Raw genomic sequence first — 23,147 nt, forward strand, 5'->3', positions numbered from 1 at the left:
ACTAGGAAGCAGAAATTGCCTGTTTAAGAGTGACCAGATGTGGTCACTTTTAAAGATAAATATTAAAAACTAAAGACTTCAAAGCATTCATATAAATGTGTTAAAATAACAAAAGAAAATCATGATTAATGAAGGGAGGTATTTTAATAATGTCACATCAAATAGAAACTATCTATAAAAAATTATAAAAAAAAGAATCAAGTGGAAATTCTGTAGGTAAAAAGGAAAAACACTGAAAGGAAAAACACAATAAGAAGCTCAACAGTAGATCTGACCTGACAGAATAAAGAATCAGCTAAAAGTTTTTCAGACTGTTAAAAAGAAAACCACAGGCCCAAAATTGTGTCACATGTGCTAAACCCCAAGATACTAAAACTACACTTAATATCTAATCTAATGGCAGTTTCAACCTCTCCCACAAATGCAATCCTAATCAACCAGTCTGGAATTTTCTAGTCTAACAGTAAAGTAATCTATCACACAGGCCTCCTCCAGTCCCCAGAGGAAGAAGAAGCAACCTGCATGATAAAACCAAAACCCCTGCCACTCCCTTCCCCCCACCCTCAAGAAAAGAGGGCCTAGTCTAAAAATAATCCTTTCTTTTCGTTTGCTAATAGCATACAACCCCTCAGAGCCACCTTCTAGTTGCTAGATGGGATGCTCCCCGATTCATGAATTACCTAATAAAGCTAATTAGATCTTCAAATTTTCTTGAATTTTGTTTTTTAACAAGACTGAAAGAACATAACCTCGGTCAATAATCTGAATCCACACACAAAAAACAAAGCACTCCAGTAAATCATGTAATTATATAGACAGAATAAGTGCATATTTCTTCGACTTTCTTTCCTCTTTACTGATTTAAAAAGCAATTGTATAAAAGAATTTGTATATGATGTATCACTGGGACCAAACATAAATATATATTTTCCAATAGGAGCACAATGGAGGTGGGTGGGAGCAAAGCTGTACTAGACTAAGGAAATAACTACAGATGGAAACTTGAAAAAAAGCAAACAATTAAAGAAAATAAAAAATGATAAACAAGAAGGCTAATGTAACAAAATCTATAAATATACACTTGCTCTCCTAATTTCAGCTTCTCTAAAATACATAAAGTTACACAAAATAATAATTATAAAATGTATTGTTAGTTTTGTAACATTTACAGGTGTAATATGTATAATATTAATACCACAAAAAGCATGGAAAAGGAATAGATCTACATAAGACTAAGGTTTCTCTATCTCACCAGAATTAAGTTTGTAAAGATGTCAAGCTGATTCTGATAGGTTAAGATATATGTGGTTGGGCTTCCCTGGTGGCGCAGTGGTTGAGAGTCCGCTTGCCGATGCGGGGGACACGGGTTCATGCCCCGGTCCGGGAAGATCCCACATGCCACGGAGCGGCTGGGCCCGTAAGCCATGGCCGCTGAGCCTGCGTGCCCGGAGCCTGTGCTCTGCAACGGGAGAGGCCACAACAGTGAGAGGCTTGCGTACCGCAAAAAAAAAAAAAAAAAAAGATATATGTGGTAACTTCTAGAGCAATCAATAAGGAAATGACCCAAAAATATATAGTAAAAATCATTAAAGTAATTAAAATGCTACATTAGAAAATATTCACTTAATTCACAAGACAATGAGAAATAGAAGAACACACGAGACAGGGAAACATAAAATAAAATGATAGCGTATATCCACTTATATAAATAATAATATTAAATGTGAATGGATTAAATTATCTAATCAAAAGGCAGAGACTATGAAACTGGATTTAAAAAGCAATGAACTATTTAGTGTCTACATGAGACACATTTTACATGCAAAGATACAAATAGACTGAAAGCGATGGGGTGCAAAATAATACATCCTGTATACAGCAATCACAAGAAAATAGGAATGGCTATTCAATTATCAGGCAAAGTAAACTTTAAAACAAACAAAAAATGCTACTATAGCTAAAGGGTAACATTTTTTTATAATAAAAAAAGACAACCTATCAGGAAGAGAGAACAATTATAAACATACACACACCTAAGAACAAAGCACCAAAATGAAGTAAAAACTGACAGAAATGATAAAAGAAATAACTATTTTGATTATATGATGATTATATCATTAAATAATGATAAAAACAATTCAAAATATTGCTTGGAGACTTCCAATAATGAATGAAACAACTAGGCAGAAGATCAACAAGGAAACAGAATACTTGAATAATGCTGAAACCAAATATACCTAAAAGACATCTACATACCTCTCCACCTGGCAGCAGCAGAATATACATTCTCAAGTGCTCTGGCACATTCTCAAGGATGGAGATTATTTTAAGCCACAAATCACAATAAATTTTAAAGGACTGAAATAATACAAAGTATTTTCTCTGATCACAATGTAATAAAATTAGAGTAACAGAAAAATTTGAAAAACTCACAAATGTGTGGAAATTAAACAACATAATTCTAAGTAACCAATGTGTCAAAGAAGAATCAAAAGAGAAGTTAGAAGAAAAACTTCATATAAATTGAAAAAAAACCATAACCTATGGAATGCAGCTAAAGCAGTACATTGTGGGAAATTATATATACAAAATTATATATATATAAAATATAATATGATCTCTAATCAATAATTGAAACTTTTACCTTATGACACTAGGGAAGAAAGAGAAAACTAACCTTAAATCAAGCAGAGGGAAAGAAATAATAAAAATTAAAGCAGAGATAAATGACATAGAAAATAGAAAAACAATAGAATCAATGACACAAAAACATAGTTATTTGAAGATATCAACAAAATTTATAAATCTTTAGCTAGAGTGACCAAGAAAAAAAGAGAGGACTCAAATTAACAAATCATCAATAAAAAAGGAGGCAGTATTATTGACCTTACAGAAATAAAAAGAATTACAAAGGGATACTATAAAAACCTGTATGCCAATAAATTAGATAACTTAGATGAAATAGAAAAATCTCTAAAAGACATACACTACTGAAACTGACTCAAGAAAAAATAGACTATATGAATAGAGCTATATTCAAGCAAAGAGATTAAATTAGTAATCAGAAAAAACAACTACCCAGGAAGAAAAACCCAAGCTCAGATGTTTTCACTCATGAATTCTACCAAACATTTAAAGAAATATTAACAATTCTTAATGAACTCTTCCAAAGTCAGAAGAGAAAGAAAAAATTCCCAAGTCATACTCAGTATTATCATGAAAGCAAATCCAGGTAAAAATGATATCACAAGAAAACAGAACTACAGACCAGTATCTCATATGAATATAGATACAAAAATTCTCAACAATATTCCAGCAAAATGAATCTGTCAGTATATTGAAAGCATTATACATCATGACCAAGTGGGATTTTATCCCAGGAACCAAGCTTGGTTCAACACTTGAAAATCAATGAATGCAATATACCATAACAATAAAACAGAAAATAAAAAATACATAATTATCTCAATTAATGCAGGAGAAACACTTGACAAAATCCAACATCCTTTCACAATAAAAAATTAAAAATCAACAAACTTGGAATGGAAGGAAACTTCCTCAACCTAATAAAAGGCATCTATGTAAAATCCAATCTAACACCACATTTAATAGTAAAAGACTTGATGAGTCCCCCTAATATTACAAAGAAGGCAAGGATATCTGCTCTCACCATTCTTATTCAACAGAGTACCAGAAGCCCTAGTGTCTCCAATAAAAAAAGAAAAATAAGAGGCATACGATTGAAAAGAAAGAAACAAAACTGTCCCTATGTGCATATGACATGACAGTCTCACAAAGAATCTACAAACATTTTTTTAAAATTCTAGATCAAGACACAAATAATAAACCACTTTTTGTTTACAGTATGTCTCGTTTTGTTGTGCTCCACATTATTGTGCTTAGCAGATATTGCATTTTTTACAAATTGAAGGTTTGTGGCAACCCTGTGTTAAGCAAGTCTATCAGTGCCATTTTTTTCTGCAGCATTTGCTCACTTTGTGTCTTTGTATCATATTTCGTACTGAATTGCTGCAATCTCATGATAAAACTTGAATAAATGGGGAGTTGCTTCTTATGGATGAGCAAAGAAAGTGGTTTTTTTCTTATTTTTTATAAATCGTTTTTCTATATATTAGCAATAAACCTGTGGAATCCAAAATTTGAAATCTAACATCATTTACAATTGTGCAAAAAAAGCCCAAAATAACATACTTAGGTATACGCTTAAGAAAGCATGTATATAGAGATGAAAGAGGGAATTCCCTGGCAGTCCAGTGGTTAGCACTTCCACTGCAGGGGGCACAGGTTCGATCCCTGGTCAGGGAACTAAGATCTCACATGCCTCACGGCATGGCCAAAAAGAAAAAAACAGAGAGATCGCAAACATCCCCCAAATTTATCTACAGATTGAATGCAATTCCCATCAAAATTCCAGCAGATACACTGTAGATACATATAGGATTATTCTAAAATATATAAGGAAAGGGGTGGGCCCTAAAAAAGAAAAACATTTTGATAAAGAATAGTGGAAGGAATCACACTACCTGGTACTGAGGGTTTCTATAGTTACAGTGATCCACACAGTGGCACTGGCAGAGGAACAAACCCCATAGATCAATGGAAGAAATTAGAAAACCCAGAAACAGACCCACACAAATATTCTCAACTTACTGTTGACAAAGGTGCAAAAACACTTCAAGAAATCATGCTGGAGCAATTGGATATCCTAATGAAAATTATTAAACCTCACACCTTACACAAAAATTAACTGAAACTGCATCATGTTAAGCAAAACTATCACAAAAAAGGAGAAAACCTTTGCCTACGGCTAGGCAAAGAATTCTTAGACTTGACAACAAAAGCATGACTAATTAGCAAATTTGATAAATCAGACTTCATTGAATTGAAAACTCTGGCTCTGTAAAAATACTGAAAACTATAAGACATCAAGAAAAGAAATTGAAGAAGAAAGAAATAAGTGGAAAGATATTCTGTGCTCATGGATTGGAAGAATTAATATGGTTAAAATATTAAATACTAAACAAAGCAATCTACAGCTCCAATGCAATCACTATCAAAATTCCAATGGCATTTTTCACAGAAATAGAACTCTCAGAAATTTGTATGGAACCACAAAAGACCACAAATAGCAAAAGCAATCTTGAGAAAAAAGAACAAAGCTGGAGGCATCATGCTCCCTGATTTCAAGCTATATTACAAAGCTACAGTAATTAACACAATGTGGTATTGGCATACAACCAGACACACAGATCAATGTAACAGACAGAGAGCCCAGAAATAAACCCATACAGAAATGGTCAATTAATTTACAACAAAGGAGCCAAAAATATACAATGGGGAATAGACAGTCTCTTCAGTAAATGGTGTTGGGAAAACTGGCCAGTCACATTCAAAAGAATGTAACCACTGTCTTACACCATGCACAAAAATCAACTCAAAATTGATTAAAGACTTGAATGTAAGACCCGAAACCATAAAACTTCTAGCAGAAAACACAGGCAGTAAGCTCTTTGACTTACTGTCTTAGAGATAATTTTTTTAATCCAACACCAAAAGTAAAAGCAACAAAAGCAAAACTTTTGTTCACAGCCCATGCAAATAGCAAAACTCAAAAAACCTCATCAATGACCAAAAAATAAACATTAAAGCCATGAAATACCATTATTAGACTATTACATGGGCAACAATTCAAGATACAGTATACTAAGGGCATTTTAGGTAATGAGATTCTCGTGTACTGTGGCGGGGATACAAACTGTACACTCTTTGCAGGGCAACTAGCAGAATTATCAAAATAACACTGTGAAAACCCTGTAGAAGATATTACCTTACAGAATCACCTCAGCAAAATACTAACAATTTAACATCTATAATACAAGAATACTAGTGTGTGTGTTTACACACAGATCGATGAGTGACGGACTCATACACAGAGACGCACAGAGGGACTCAGGGAGGAAGAGACTGAAGGACTTATTTCAAGGTTCCATGCACTGCTGTTTGAGGCAGGGAAAATCTGAAACACACGAAACGATCATCAACTGAGGAATGTGCAAGCAAAATCTGGAATACCATGTGGCATTGGAAAGACTAAAGTGGATCCTTAGAGTGAAACAGAATGACTTAAATGATTTTTTTAAGCACAAAAATAGCAGGTCTCCAAAATCAGTTTATTAAATGATGTGTCATCCTGCTGCCACTGGTATAACAGTGGGGCACCGTAGGATATCAAGAGAGAGAAAAATACAAACTCTAGAACGAGAATCCCTAGATTGAAATCTGAGTCCCACAGTCTAACGAAAATTGCAGTACCTACTGTACGGGTTTGTTGTGAGAATTAAATAAGTTGAATATAAATAAAGCACTTCAAAACAAAAGCCTTGCAGGGCTTCCCTGGTGGTGCAGCGGTTGGGAGTCCGCCTGCCCGTACAGGGGATGCAGGTTCATGTCCCGGTCTGGGAGGATCCCGCATGCCGTGGAGCGGCTGGGCCTGTAAGCCATGGCCGCTGAGCCTGCGTGTCCAGAGCCTGTGCTCCGCAGCGGGAGGGGCCACAACGGTGAGAGGCCCGCGTACCGCCAAAAAAAAAAAAAAAAAAGCCTTGTGAAAATAAGCAATATATGTGTTTTGCTGTTATTATTATAATTACACGTAAAAACACAGCATAAATGCTTGGTAAATATTAGCTATCATTTTCATTACTATAAACCAGCATTCATTTTAGGCACTGTTACACTTGTTAGCTTATGTGAATGTACCCTTATGAGAGATTTCAAAGTATATTTGTTATAAACTATATAAACTATACTAAATAACACATATCATATTTTACAGGAAAAACTATGTAACAAAAATGAAGCGTGACTGATTACAAAGTTTAAACAAATTATTTGCCTAACAAAGTTAATATAATTTCTCATGAAAATTATGTCTTTCTTTGGATATATGGAACACCGTTTTTTAGTGTATAAAAATGATCAGGGAATCATTAATAATTCTGCCATTTGTTCTACATCCCAGCTGTGAAAACAATGCTGCATGAGCTTCCTATTGCTTCCAATGGTATATTAACTTCTTAAGCCACAAACCTCGTGGCTTAAAATAACACAAATGTATTATCTCACAGTTGTGGAGATCAGACGTCCAAAGTGAGTCTTGCAAGGCTGGAATCAAGGTACATTCGCTCTGGAAGTACCAGGCTCCAGAGACCTGCCACCTCCTTGGCTTGTGGCACCTACCCCACCCTCTCCTTTCACTGCCACATCTCCTTTTTCTGCCTTTGGGGCTGTCCTGCCTTCCTCTTTAAGGACCCCTGTGACTGCACTGGGCCCACGCTAGTAATTCAGGAGAGTCTACCCTTCTCAAGATCTTAATTACACCTGCAAAACCTGCTACTGTAGGGTAACATATTCAGAAGCTCTGGAGGTGAGACACGGACAGCCTGGAGGACCCTGACTGTCTCCATGCGTGGGTCCCAGCCGTGAGACGGAACTTTCACTCAGGCTGTTCTCCTGGCCACTCCATGACCAACTCACCTCTCCAGTCTCAGACCTCAACAGATCAAGCTACCTTTGGACAAGGGTTTTAATACAGTGGCAATTCATGTTCCTGTTCACGGGGATGGCAGTGCACCATCAAGAGGATACTCGGAATTTAAAGGCAGTATGGAGTACAATATCATGCTCATTCTCTGAAACCACGATTTCCATACCACCCTGTTTTTATGCACTGTCTTAAACTGATCTGTACATGTCAATATTCCCCTGAAGAAAAATGATCTTCCCTTACCACGAACCCCTTACAAAGCACTTCACAAAATATAGGCAGGCAGACATTTTTCTTTAATTAAGAGAGACTAAACACAACAAAATCCCTTTAAAACAAACCTGTTAAAGTATGTAAATATTTGTAAACATTAAGAAATGTTAAAATACAACCAAAATCCCTTCTTACCATATACAACATATTTCAGTTGGAGATTTTTAACGACTTCTTCCACAGTAGGTTTATACTCCAGAAAACACGTGTAAACCCCACTCATGCTCTCCTTGAAGTTCTGGAATACAAGGCTTCCTGTGGAGGTCACTTGTGCAGTGCTGTTTCCTAATAGAGGAATAAGATACAGTGATCAGTAGCTTAAATTACATGAGATTGAGATAAAATAACGAAATAGTTTCTTAACAGAGAAAAACCATCCAAATTTACCTACAGAATCACTGAAGGAGTCGGGGACAAAGTCATTGTGTCTGGTGGTTCTTGACAGTGGGTGCCAGGATGAACTTAGTGTCAGAATTTCACTAACCAGAGTTCATCAAGTGAGTGGCTGCCTAAGTGGTAAGAGACTAACAATCACACGTACATGATGTGCTCCTCATCTGCTTGTCGCACTGAGATGGCATGATCAGTACTCATATACATATAATATAGCATATACTTATACATACTATCAAGTAATTATATTTGTATATATGCATATAAATACTTTATTGATGAGTTATGCTCTCATTAAGCATAAAAAATGTATATGAAAGGGATAAAAACAGTGTGTCCAGAACAAAGGCTAACTCAATATAATCACGAACACCTAGGGATTTGCTGTCATTACACAAGGTACTTGGCAAAATTTGGATTACAACCGTGAGGGTTGCAGAAGAAAGAAAACAGGAGACTGGATCACTTGACACCCGAAGTCGCACAATCAGAACTGCAGTGCTGGGAGTCAGAACGTGGACGTAAGTTCCCTTGTCACTTCAGCATCACTTAAGTACCACAGTGGGAGAGAGCCATGTTGTGTAATGGGAAAGAAGTCTGATTTAGAGGGTTAGGACTTGGCTTTTAGGTGTGCCTTTCTTTCTCATAAACTGTGTAACTGGGGATAATCACTTAATCTTTCTGAAGTCTAGCTCCTTCATTTGCACAACAAAGAATCATAATATATGATAATATATCTCATAGAATCATTTTTGAATAACAAATACAAGGAATGTTAAAGTACTTGAAAAAGCTATAAATCATTAAGCAATTAAAAATGGTTACTCTCAAAGTTCATAATCACGGGTTTGCACTAGAAAAAATTATTAGATATTAAAACTCACTCAATAATTTAATAAACTATTCATTAGAATTGAAAATATTACCTTAATAAATACTCATCTTTTTCTATTTTAAGAAAATAATTTATTGCCTATAACTGTCAAGTTGAAATTTATTTTGAAGAAATTTATTGCTTCAAAATAAGACAAAAGATGAATGTTCTTAGTGAAGAAATTTTCATTATTCATTTTTTCACTAAAAATGTGTTGAGTTTCTAGCACATGCAAAGCCCTGTTTCGGATATTGAAGGAGAAATGAATAGATGGATATACCCACCCTCAAGGGATTTACATAGAGCATTATGCCTTGAGAACTCCCATTTCTATATCTTGGATGAAGCTAAAAAATGTGATATAAATTTAGAATACGTTTCTATTGTACTGCCTATTTCTTCATGAATATCTTTTGATGAAAGAGTACATATTTATCATAACATGTTGTCTCTCTTTTAGAACAGATTAAGAGGTTTTCAAGTGTTTGCTATACATATATTTCAGCAGACACAAACAGATACATCATAGTAATATGATAAAAGGTGCCCACAAATTGTAAAGAAATTTTAGAATATCATGTCAGCAATGAAGCCATGCATTCCCTGGCAAAAATTTGAAATAAAATTTCCCAAACCAGAAGCATTAATAAGTGTATTAATATATATTTGAATGCCTACTACAATGTTAAATATTATGACAGCCAGAAAATCTAGTATCATACAATTTGTAAGAAAACACTCTCTGGCTACCTTCTTATTTTAAAAAATTTAAAAGTAGCACACTTTGAAAAGATACCCAGATGATTGCATAGCCAAGAGAAGAACCCACCTAACAAATACCACTTAACAAACAGACTTTTACAAAACTAAGTTTAAATGGGAATTTCAGGATGCCAAGGCATACCACTATATACTATATAAGAACTCATACAACAGCAGACAGTCAATAAATAATTAAACTGAAGTCAGGACTTCTTCCTCTAGAACTCAGCTTGATCATCTAAAAATTCAGAGTTGGATTAGATTTCTAGAAGCACATGCCTCAGAGCTCTAAAATTATATGGCAAAATTTAAGCACCATTTCATTACAACTAATTTTTAAAAACAGGTTTATACTTTTGGTTTCTGCTCAGATATGGAGAGTGACTATAAGAGCAACAACATCATACAACAATAAGGAAAAAGACAAACTATCAACTAACAAATTTTCTTGAACCCATCAAACAAATGAGGCAGGTAGGGCAATCAGTAACCCTGAAAACCAGGAATGAACAGGGCCTGCAGGTAGAACCTAGACCTAAGCATTTGCTTCAATGGTCTAAGAACATCTGGCTAAAAGTTTTCAATAAATTGCTAAAAGCCAAGTGCTGTCCAGTGTGAGCATGTGAAGCCTCTGAGGACCACAGATGGGGGCAGGGGGAGTGCAGGGGCAGTTGCACCCTCTTACAGGCTTCTCACCTTCATGAAAATCTTTGGGTGTTCAAAGGAAGATCAGGGGAACCCTGAGCAAGATTCCCACAGGGCACTGGCTAGAGGAGGGGGCCGGCGCAGGGTACTGGCTAGAGGAGGGGGTCGGCAGCCCTGCCAAAACTCCACCCTTGCCCATTTCCCCTACCTCCTGGTGAGGAGCAATGCTTTAACCTACAAGGGAGAAGAAACAAAAATGGTCACTGAGGGCACTGTGGAAACATGTTACCACTAGGGAAGGAAACAGGAAGAAAAAAAACCTCACTCCTGAGGAAGTCAGCAAGAAGTACTAGGCCAACACTAAAGCCGGCAGACAGGCTGAAGCACTTCTAAAGGCCACACCCACAAGATCCAGTGACACCACACCTGCTGAATCAGAACATTAGAGACTGCCCCTCTCTCCCAACTGCCCATCACTAATAAGAGTCTAGCAAAAATGAAGTGAAATCAAGCTAGGAGAGCTGCAAGAAAGATTCTCTCTAGAGAAAGCAAAAAAGGAGAAACCAAAGCCAAAGATGAGACAATGGAGAAAAATAAGTTTTCAGTAACCACAGCAATAACCAATATCAAAGCCAGACAATTCCTGACTAGTTTAACACAAACTCCCAATATTAAAGGCTTAATAATATTTTAAAAAGTGTTCATCTCAAATATAAAAATAATTATCTCAATATTTACTATCTTATTCAAGATGTTCTTAAAAAATTAAGAAGCATACAGAAGGGTAAGAAATGGCACATTTCCAAAATACCAGGCAATGACACAGATGTCAGAAGTATCAGACAGTTAGTTTAAAATAACTATGAATAATGTATTAAATAATTTAATGGAAAATGTAGAAAGCATGCAAGATCAGATAGGTGATTTCAGCAGAGTCTGAAACCATAAGAAATAATCAAATGGAAATGTTAGAACTAAAACCAAACCAAAAAAATAAAAAAAGAACACAGTAACACAGATGAAGTCTTCCTTCAATGAGCTCATAAAGAGGCTTGACACAGCTAAGAAAAGAACCAATGACTTGAAGACAGATCAAAAGAAATTTACCCAAAGAGAAAAAGCAACAACAACAACAACAGCAAAACAACACCAAGAAGAATGAATCCAAGAGCTATGGAACAATTTCAAACAGTTACATAAGGGTGACAGAAATCTCAGAAGGAGCAGAGAGATAGGATGAAGCAGAAGAAATACTGGAAGATATAATGGCCGACAATTTTAAAAACTTAATGACAAACCAAAACTACAGATCCAAGAAGCTTATAGAACACCAAGCAGAATAATACAAATAACCAAAAAAAAAATGCATTTAGTATTCAAATCACTAAAGTGAAACGGAAAGAAAAAATCTTGAAATTAATCAGAAAAATATGGCACACTGCCTACAGAGGGATAAGGACTATTTTATAGCAGCCTTCTCACAAGAAACTATGCAAGCAAAAAGAATACAGAATGCCATCTTTGGAATGTTGAAAGAAAAAAACTGCCAATCCAGAATTCTACAACCAGCAAAAGAAATAGATAAGCAAACTTTACCCAAAGCAAACAGAAAGGAAATAATAAAGTCAGAAATCAATGAAACTGAAAACAGAAAAATACCAGAGAAAAATAACTCAAAAGCTGGTCCCTTGAAATGACTGATAAAATTGTTAAATGAAAGAGAAAAGACACATCCAATACCAGGAGTGAATGAGGGCATATCATAGAGATCCTGCATATATCAAAAAGATAACAAGAAAATATCATAAACTATGCACATAAATTTGACAAGTTGAAAAAAATCTAAGTTGGACAAATTCCTTAAAAGACACAAACTACAAAAAGTCATAAAATGGTGAGAAGGGAAAATCCTAGTCCTACCTCATTTAGATTATAATCTGTGAACTCTGAAGCCAGACTTCAAAGGCACTTGACTTCAGGTAAGTACCTTGTTCTCTCAATGCCTCTGTCCACATATAAAAGGCAGAAAATGACTGTACTTACTGCAAAGAGCTATTGTGAAACTTAAATGATTAGTATATGTAAATTGCTTAGAACAGAATCTGCTACATGATAAAAGTATACGTGTTGATTATTTTTATAAAATTCGGAATAAAAACACTAAAGTAAAAATATGCTTGCAGAATATATCCACACATGTATATCTATATTTATATATATTTAAATATGTGCATTTACTACGTGTATGAATACACACATACATAGATATATGTATGTATTTGTGCATGTGTATTCATACACGTAGTAAATGCATAAAGAAAAGCTAAGGAATAATATTGTAAAAGTTCAGGATAATGTTTACCTAAGGGGGGTTGGGGACAGAAGAATGGGATTTTTCAACATTAGAAGGTTCAACAGTCATGATAATGGTATATCTTGGCTTCTATAGCAAGCTCAAGGATGTCTGTTTTATTACGCTTCATAACTTACATATCTGTTATACAGATTTGTATTTATCAGATGCTTCATAATAAAAATATTAAGGTAGAGTAAGATATAATCTATGATCTCATTTTTTAAAAAACATAGTAAGGATGCAGTTACAGGGTAAAGCTAAACGTGTGTGTGTGTGTGCGTGTGTGTGTGTGTGTGTGTGTGTGTGTGTGTGTGCAGTTATACAGGTTTGTGTGAACATTTAAAAAAATGGGAAAGTCCACACACCAAAAAGAGCTAATTCATCAGAATGGTATTAGGGTTGAAGTAAGAGATACAGGGCTTGCTGCAATAAATGCTTTACCTTTGTAAACCAAAAACGTTGGAAGAGAGACAGAAGAGGGTGGCAGTGGGGGTGAGAGGAAGAGAGCCTAGCAAGTCTAAGACTTGGCCTCTACACTGTACTACCATCTAAACAACCTGGATGCTTCTCTCCAAAGGGAGGCGCAAGTACATAACTACATGTTTCTTTGGTTCAACTGTAGCGGAACTATCTTTGGAATATCCATAAAAAGATTAAAAAAGTACAGTGTAGTTTAACCTAGAGTCCAAAAAGCGTCTCTGTTTTATAAGCTTTAATAAAATTAGACATTTTCCACGTCTCTCTGCAATTACAGTGATAGTACTGAGCTTTAAAGCTGGCAGACAGCGAACTATGACGTGACACTGCACTGAAAACACAACTGTAATCATGATGTCAGAATACCAGGATTTTCTGAGAATAGTCTTCATAAATGCAAAGCCATTGCATCTATATGATTTTATCCTTACCTGGAAACAGCTACGTTTTTGAACATCTGTTTTCCATTATGAAAGTGAGTAATATAGAATGTCACTTCTAGTTAAAGGATTCAAAATTCACTTACATAGTATACTTTGCAATACAAGCTGCAAGACCTGGCCTGGCATCTCAGAGAAGAGCATGTTTCACATCTCAATTTTCAAATCAAAGGAGTAACAAATTACAACACAACAAATCAATACTTAAATGCTTCTATTTTTGAACTCACAGAGTTTTAATAACAAATGTAAAATATATTTAATATACATGCTTGTGTTATATTATTTGCTATTAGAAAGCAATAAAAATAAAGATTGATTTTATTTTCAATATTGGATACCTTTACTCCTGGCCCCCTTCGCTGATTTATATTAACTGCCTAGCCTCTCAGGACCTCTGTCCCTGACCTCTGCTGACCCCCTCCTACACTCTAGTACTGCAGCCAGGCAGAGGTCACGCTGCTCTGCGTACCTCCTGCAAAGCTGGGCACAATGGCAGCCACCAGGTAGTCACTCACCTAGAGCCGAGTAATTCACTTTGGAGACACACCACCTAACCTAAAGAGTGAAGTAACTCTTTAAACCTTGAGCTATTTCAGAATCAACATAAATATTATGGCAATGTACAACCTAGATTGTTCAACTATATAAAATATGAATTAAAACATATTAAAAAATAAATATTTCTTATGAATGTTTCTTCAGCAAGTCTTTGTATGAATATACTGCTTTCCTCCATCCAGGTCTACAAAATAAACCTGTAGGCTTTCACCCACAAGCACTGTCTCAAAACACCAATAAGGGAAAAAAAGGAGAAGAAGGAAGGAAGGAACGGAGGGAAGGAGGGAGGAAGGGAGGGAGGGAAGGAAAAGAGAGAGAAAGAAAACATGGTGAATAGAGCAATAAAGAAAAACTTCCATAGAAGGTATGCAAAAGGTACTTCCTTGAACAGATATTTAGGATGAAAATTCATTATCTGAATTTTCAGCAAGGCTGAAAACAAAAACAGCTAAGCTAATTGATATTTTTTAAACTACACTGCAAAAACAAATCAGCTTTTAGCAAATGAGATATCAGAATACAAGTAAGATGGGCATTTCAAAATAACAAAATAAGAAGTTGAATGGAGAAAATGTTGACCAAATCAATCATACCAATAGTAATCTCTATGTGGTAAAATGTACCTTCATGAGAATAAGACCTTGTTTTCTCAAAAATCTGAAAACTGTAAGGCTACTATTCAGATGTATCTCAACTCCATCTTCTCCTCTGGATGAGTACCCGAGTACTAAACTTCCTCTTTTGTAAGCACAGCATCAGTAACATATTATTACACAGCTACCACCAAACCATGCAGTATATTTAAGAGCATGTTTTTCATACTAAAATACTGAATGTTAAATTTAGTCAGTTTTTCAAAATCGGTATTAATATTTAGGTTAAATTCAAATATAACCCATACTGTCTGGTCAGGATTTTAATCAGAGTGAAATATAAGATAAAAAATATAAAATCGTAACTACTAATAAAGTCTCAAGTTGTCCCTATGTGGGGCTGTATAAAACGAACAAAACCAGAATTTTAAACCTAGAGCTCAAAGTGCTCATTTGTATTTTTAACAAAAGCCAGAATCATATTTGCTTCTTCATACATACTTTGCTAATAAAAGTCTAACTGAGGTAACCAAAATGATTTTATGAATTTTACAATAAAAAAGGAAAATTTTTTGAAATATGTATGCTTAGAGAATTCTCCAGTTTAATCATCCAGTGTGTCTCTATCTCAAATTAAGATCTGGAAAAAACAGTCATGCCATCTACATTGTTAGATTCTAACTCCAAAAAGAAATTGCAAGAAAAAGAAGTGAGCTAATACATGAGCATATATGAGATACAAATATTCTTTTTGCTCTGAGTACATTTCATACATATTTTTAATTATAACAACTGAAACAGAAGCCCACCTGAAATGATTCTTCCTTTCGGCCCATGCCACTGGAATGATGGGTCTATGAGTTCAGAATTCCGCAGTTGTTGGGTTACACATAACATGTGTGGACTCTTTTGATGGAGCATAACATATACTTTCACTGAAAATAAATATTAAAATGTTCCAATAATATTTTATGTTCGTTCACGATCTATAATGGCTTACATTTTTGTAGTCTGGGTTACATGTTTTCAGAAGTTTTCTTTGGATTATTGCTATTGCTTGGTAAGAACTAAATTTCATTGCATTCCATATAACTAACTTTCAAAAACATACACTTAATTTATTTGCGTGTGCGAGTGTATCTTAATCTCAGCATTATGCATTAGTCTTTTTATTCAGAGTTTATATACCAACTTACTTTGTTGTCATAAAATTATTTTAATTACAAAGTATTAAGATAATTCTATATCTATACTTCATCTGTTTTGCAAAGACACCAAACCTGAAAGAAACTGACAAGATAAATTTGTTTAGATTATGGAACAATACATTACTCACAATGATGTAACACAGTGTACTGAATTTTAAAATTGTAATGTGATTAAAAAATTCACAAATATGTGCTTTGATTGATTTTAATTATTAAGCATTTTTCCCACTTTGCTTTAAAATTTAGAGCACTGCTCATTAAACAAGCAAAAATAGTATTCTCTAGGAGATACAAAAGGATCACAGTAAAGATTCAATTGTTTTGCATTTACTCACAAGAAAGCTTTTAGAAAAGCTTCTAGAAACTCCTCAGTAATCCCATGGCAACACTTCACTAATCAACCATATACTAAGATTTTTGTGTTCCAGTAAAATAAAAATTGTTTCTATGAGAATCAAAATTCTCCTTAACTTTAAAGAAACTGTCTCTAAACTTTAACCATACAACATCATGTTTACTGAATGTAGCTTTTAGATAGCTACCCTTACTTAGGTTAAGAAACTTCCCCTCAATTCTTGGTAATTTGTTTTCACGGGACACTTGCACCTATATTCATAAATGTAACTGTATATAATTTTCTTACATTATCCTTGATCTTTTTCCAATTTCAGTACAAATTTGTTATTTAGTGTTTAGCACTATTAAGTTAGGCATCTAAGATTATAATAGCCACATAAAATGAATTAGGCAGATTTCCTTCTATAAATTTTCTCTGAAAGAATGTGTAAAGTGTTTTTGTCCTTGGAAACTATATAGCCTGGTACTTACTTTTTGGCAAGGGAGGAAGTAGCAAAACAAATTTCTGATTAACAATCTGGAGAATTTAATTATTAGTTTACTAAGTAATTTAATCAAGTCTGTTTTAGAAACTTATATTTTAGTAGAGTTATTCACTGTAAGTTTATTATATAAAATTATTCAGAATACTAAATTCTGATTTTTAAATCTCACCATATCTTAATTTATTCATAATATTTTTGTACTTTCATTATTCTCTTGTGAAACAATTACCAAAACTCTGTCTACTAATTGCTCCAAAGACAGCTTTTGGTTCCATTCAATCTATTATTCTTCTCTGGTCTCTTTCATTAGTTTCTCCTCTTATTTTATTTCCTACTCACCTCAATTTAAACATTTCTTCTTTTTTCTACTTTTAATGAATGCTTATTGTATTAACATGCCATTCCTCAGCACGACTTACTGCTTGATTACTTCTATAAAGATGCTGTCTCCAAATAAGTTCACTTTCTGGGGAATTGAGGATTAGGACTCAAACATATGATTTTAGCGAGAAGGATGATTCAGTCCATCACACTGAGATTCAGTTGTTTTCTTTAACTGAAATGTTAATTCATTTTAAGGATAAATTTAAGCACATCCAATAAAAAGGGAAGTTAGTTATATATGACTGTTTTATAATTTAGGTTTAAAAGCTGTAGTTTTAAAACAAAAGCTGTGATAAAAGTTGTGATATCAGTGTAAATGGCAGAGTAAAGAACTCCAAAAATCATCCCCTTCATAAAGGTAATAAGAAAATGGCATATTATTTGAATCAACATTTTAAGAACTCTGGAAATTAATTAATCAAAGACTTACAGCACCCAGGAAAAATGTACTCAGGAAAAACAACTGAATCTCGGTGTCATGGCCTGAATTATGTTTCTCCCTAAAGTCATATGTTTAAGTCCTAATTCCCAGTTCCCCAGAAAGTGAACTTATTTGGAGATAGAGTTTTTATAGAAGTAACCAAGTTAAAATGAGGGCATCAGGGTAGGCCTAAATCCAATATGACTGGTGTCCTTATAAAAAGGGGAAATTTGGACACACAGACAAACACAGAGGAAAACAATGTGAAGAGATATAGGGAGAAGATGGCCATCTCCAAGCCGAGGAAGGAGAACTGGAACAGGTCCTTGCCCTACTGCCCTCAGAAGGACGCACCCAAGCCTCCATGATTGGACTTCTATCCTCCAAAACTGTGAGACAACACATTTCTGTTGTTTAAGCTGCCAGGTCTGTGGTAATTTTTTATCGTACCCCTAGCAAATACACCTGGTAAAAACAGTGAGCTTGTAGCACTTTAAGTTGCTGTATTCCCATTAGAACCAGCAGCCTGGTAGCCACTAGAGGGGCAGATGGGGTTAGGTGGACTTCAGTGCCTCCTTCCCAGAGAATTGTCATTATTTCACCTTTCTGGCAGTGTTCTGGAAGACACCATGCACAAAGCTATCTTTACATGATCTAGCTTGGAGCACACCCACTGTAAAAAGCCTTTTCCCCAAGAGTCTTTGTCAAAAACAACTAGAGCTTGCCACTTAACTTTGTAAATGCCTGAAGCAGTGGGAGTAAACATCAGCTTAACCAAAAGCTTAAGAGGAAAAGCTGGGTAATGACATGTCAATGGGAGCTTTGAAAACTTCAGATACGTTCCTAGGAAAATAGAAGGGCGTGTGCATGCACAGAGTAGGCCACGTGGCCAAGACTGGGCATGCTCAGTAAAGAGTGAGAGGCCTTAAAGTTCTCACCTCTGGCTGAAATTGAGCCTCTGTACAGCAGAAAGTGAAGGATATGGTGGAGCTGTCAACTGTCTGGCTAAATGTTTAAGGTAAGCCACGACAAGCTCACAAGGATTCTCAGAAAATATTAGGAGACTAACTGATTCAGGTGTTTAATGAAATCTCTGTTGAACCATTAGCCTACCTAAGCTAACTAAGCAAAGACTTCAGTGGCCACACATGACAAGGAATACAGAATTTAAAGAGAATTAGTTCAGAAAAGTCACTAAACAAATGCTACAGGAATACCTCATTCTACTGTACTTTGCTTTACTGTACCTCACAGATTTTGCATTTTTTACCATCAATGGTTTGTAGCAATCCTGAGTTTCAGATGATGGTTAGCATTTTTAGCAATAAAGTATTTTTTAATTAAGGTACATATATTGGTTTTTAACCAAATGCTATTGCACACTTAATAGACTGCAGTACAATGTAAACATAACTTTTATAGGCACTGGGAAACCAAAAAAATTCATGTGCCTTACTTTATTGTGATACTCACTTTATTGTGATGGCCTGTAACTGAACCTGCAATATCTCTGAGTATGCCTGTACAACAAAAAGCAACTACATAAATACCTAGAAAGGGGGAAGAATCTGATTTCCAGAGTACTACATAATATTCCCTACAAAGTCCAGTTTTCAACCAAAAATATGAGTCATGCAAAAACCCAAGAAAGTATAGTCATAGGCAGCAAAAAAAGCAACCAATAGAAACTGTCCCTGAGGAAAGTCAAATTTTGGAGTTACTGGACAAAGACTTCAAATCAGTTATTTTAAATATGATCAAAGAACATCATGCCTAAAGGACTAAAAAAGTATGAAAACGATGTCTCTCCAAATAGAAACTATCAATAAAGGGATAGAAATTATAAAAAAAGATCCAAAGAGAAATTCCAGATTAAAAAGTACAATAACAAATGAAAATTCACAGTTAAGAATCAATAGCAGATCTCAACAGACAGAAGAAAGAATCAGCAAACTTTACGTTACATCAATAGGGGATTTATCCAATCTGAGAAAAAGAAAAATAGAAAGATACGTGAAGATAAATCAACAGTACTCAGAGACCTTTGGGAAACCATCAGGCATGCCAGTATATGCATAAAACTCCCATGGAAGAGTGGAGAGAAAGAGCCAGAAAGAATATTTGAAGAAATAATAGCAAAAACTTCCCAAAATTGATGAAAAACATAAATCCACACATCAAACAAGCCCAATGAACTCAAACTAGGATACATTCAAAGAGATCCACACCTTAGCCACATCATAATCAACTGTGAAAACCCAGAAACAAAGAATCTTGAAAGCAGCAAGACAGAAGCAACTCATTACATAATATGGTCCTCAATAAAATTAGCTTACTTCTCATCAGAAACCATAATGAAATAGAAAGTTTGAATAGACCTAAAACAAGTAAAGTGATTGAATAATAAAAAAAACTTCCCACAAGGAAAAGCCCAGCACCAGTTGAATTCACTTGTGAATACTACCAAACAAGTAGAATTAACAATACTTCACAAACTTCCAAAAAAACAGAAGAGGAGGGAACACACTCCAACTCATTTTATGAAGCCACTATTGCCCTAAAACCAAAATCAGACAAAGACAACACGAGAAATCTACAGACCACTTTTCTTTATGAATATGTACATGATAATCTTCAGAATACTAGCAACCAAATCCAGCAACATGAAAAAGGATTACACATCATAATCAACTCAGATTCATTCCAGAAATGCAAGGCTAGTTCAAAATACAAAAATCAATCAATGTAATACCTTATCATATCAATAGAATAATGGACAAAACCCACTGATCCTCTCAATATATGCAGAAAAATCATTTGACAAAATCCAATACCCTTTCACAATAAAAGCACTCAACAAACTTGGAACAGAAGGAACTCTCTTAATCTTATAAAGGGCATCTACAAAAATTCACAGCTAACATACTTAATAGCAAAAACTGAAATCTTTCCCAGGCCCCCAAGGTCAGGAACAAAACAAAGATATCTGTTAACATCAATATTGAACTAGAGGTTCTACCTGGAGCAACTAGCAAGGAAAAATAGGCAGATTGTAAAAGAAGAAATAAAACTACCTCCATTTTCAGATGACATGATACTATATACAGGAAATTTTAAGGAATAAGTCCCCCTATCCCCCATTTAAAAAATTAGAGCTCGCAGCGGGAGAGGCCACAGTGGTGAGAGGCCCGCGCACCACAAAAAAAAAAAAAAATTAGAGCTATAAATGATTCGGCAAGATGACAGGATACAATACCCATTTGCAAATCTCAATTGTATTTCTATACAGTAGCAATGAGCAATCCAAACATTAAATTGATAAAAACATTCTATTTACAGTAGCATCAAAAAGAATAAAATATTTAGGGATACATTTAACAAAAGTAGTACAAGAAGACTCATACACTGAAAACTGTAAAGCATCATTGAAGGAAAATAAAGAACACCTAAATAAATGAAAAGACACTCCATGTTTATGAACTGCAAGACTGTAGAGTGTTAAGGTGGTAATACTCCCAAGATTGATCAACAGATTCAATGCAATTCCTATAAAAATCCCAATGGGCTTTTATTCCCAAAATTGCCAAAGCTGATTCTAGAATAAAACAAAATTTCAAAGGACCCAGCATAGCCAAAACAATCTTGAAAAAGAGCAAACCTGAAGTACTCACACTTGATAATTTCAAAACTTATTATAAAGCAACAGCAATCAAGACAGTGTGGTACTAGCGTAAGGAAAGACATATATATCAAAGGAATAGAATTTAGAGTCCATAAAAAAAACTCATTCATCTATGGCAAACTGCTCTTCAGCAAGAGCACCAAGACATTCAATAGAGAAGGAAAAGTTTCTTAAACAAATGATGCTGGAACAAGGGGATATCCACATGCAAAAGAATGAATTTTGATCCCTACTGTATACCATATGCAAAAATTAATTCAAAATGGATCAAAGATCTAAATATAAGCACTAAAACTATGAAATTCTTCCAAGAAAATGTAGGAGTAACACTTTGTGGCTGCTGATTAAGCAATCACTTCTGATATATGAATCCTAAAGCACCAGTACAAAAGAAAAAATAGAAATCAGACCTTATCAAAGTTTAAAATGTGTGCTTTAAAGAACACTATCAAGAAATGAAAACACAATCCACAGAATAGATGAAAATATTTGCAAATCCAACATCTGATAAGGGTCTAGTATCCAGAACATATTAAAAAAAAAAAAAAACTCTTCCATCTCAGTAATATAAAAGACAGCCAAATTAAAAATTGGGTAAAGGACTTGAACAGGCATTTCTGTAAAGAAGACATCCAAATGGTCAATAAACATATGAAAAGAGGTTCCACATCACTAGTCATTAGGGAAATGCAAATAAAAAGCACAATGAGAATCCACTTCACATACACTAGGATGGCTAAAATTTTAAAAGATGGACAATAATAAATGTTAATATAGATGTTGGGAAATTTGAATCCTGATAAATTTCTGGTGTCAAAGTACAATAGTTCAGGTTCTTTGAAAAATTGTTTGGCAGTTCCTCAAAATGTTAAACATAGAGTTACCATATATCCCAGCAATTTTACTCCTAGGTATACTGAAAACATATGTTCACACAGAAACTTGTCCAGAAATGTTCATAACAGCACTTTTCAAAATAGCTAAAAAGTGGAAACTTCCTAAATATCCATCAATTGATGGATACACAATTGTAGTATATCCATTCAATGGAGTATTATTCAGCCATAAAAATGAATGATACATTCTGTAATATAAATGAACCTTGAAAACATCATACAAAGTGAAAGAAGCCACACACAAAACACCACATAGTGTATGATTCCACTTATATGAAATGTCCGGAATGGACAAATTTATGGAGACAGAAAGTAGATTAGTGGTTTCCAGGGGCTGGAGTGTGACTGCTTAATGGGTACGGTGTTTCCTTTTAGAGTGATGAAAATGTTATGGAATTACACAGTGCTGATGGTTTCAGAACCTGGTCAATATACTAAAAACTACTCGAATGTATACTTTACAGGAGGAATTTTAAAGCATGTGAATTTACCTCAATTAAAAAATATATATATATAAAAAGTTGTAGATGCTGTGCCTCATGTTACTACTGCAAAATCTTATTAACCCAAAATCTTTATGATATACAGATCCCATTTAAAAAATGTTTTAGCATAAGAACTGCATATGGGGACTTCCCTGGTGGCGTAGTGGTTGGGAGTCTGCCTGCCAATGCAGGGGACACGGGTTCGATCCCTGGTCCAGGAAGATCCCACATGCCACGGAGCAACTAAGCCTGTGCACCACAACTACTGAGCCTGCGCTCTAGAGCCCACAA

The 23,147-nt window shown here is 34.8% G+C and overlaps 1 protein-coding gene across 1 annotated transcript in view; it reads right to left on the minus strand.

Moving 5' to 3' along the window:
• Positions 1-23,147, minus strand: part of ZPBP (zona pellucida binding protein) — a 102,910-nt gene that overhangs the window by 75,563 nt on the left and 4,200 nt on the right. The window contains exons 3-4 of the mRNA XM_060019768.1: positions 15,748-15,873; positions 7,973-8,122 (exon numbers count right to left, since the gene is read on the minus strand). Coding sequence (XP_059875751.1) covers positions 7,973-8,122; positions 15,748-15,873 — 276 coding nt within the window. The remainder of the gene's footprint in view (positions 1-7,972; positions 8,123-15,747; positions 15,874-23,147) is intronic.

Source organism: Delphinus delphis, chromosome 9, assembly GCF_949987515.2.
Source record: "Delphinus delphis chromosome 9, mDelDel1.2, whole genome shotgun sequence".
NCBI lineage: Eukaryota > Metazoa > Chordata > Mammalia > Artiodactyla > Delphinidae > Delphinus > Delphinus delphis.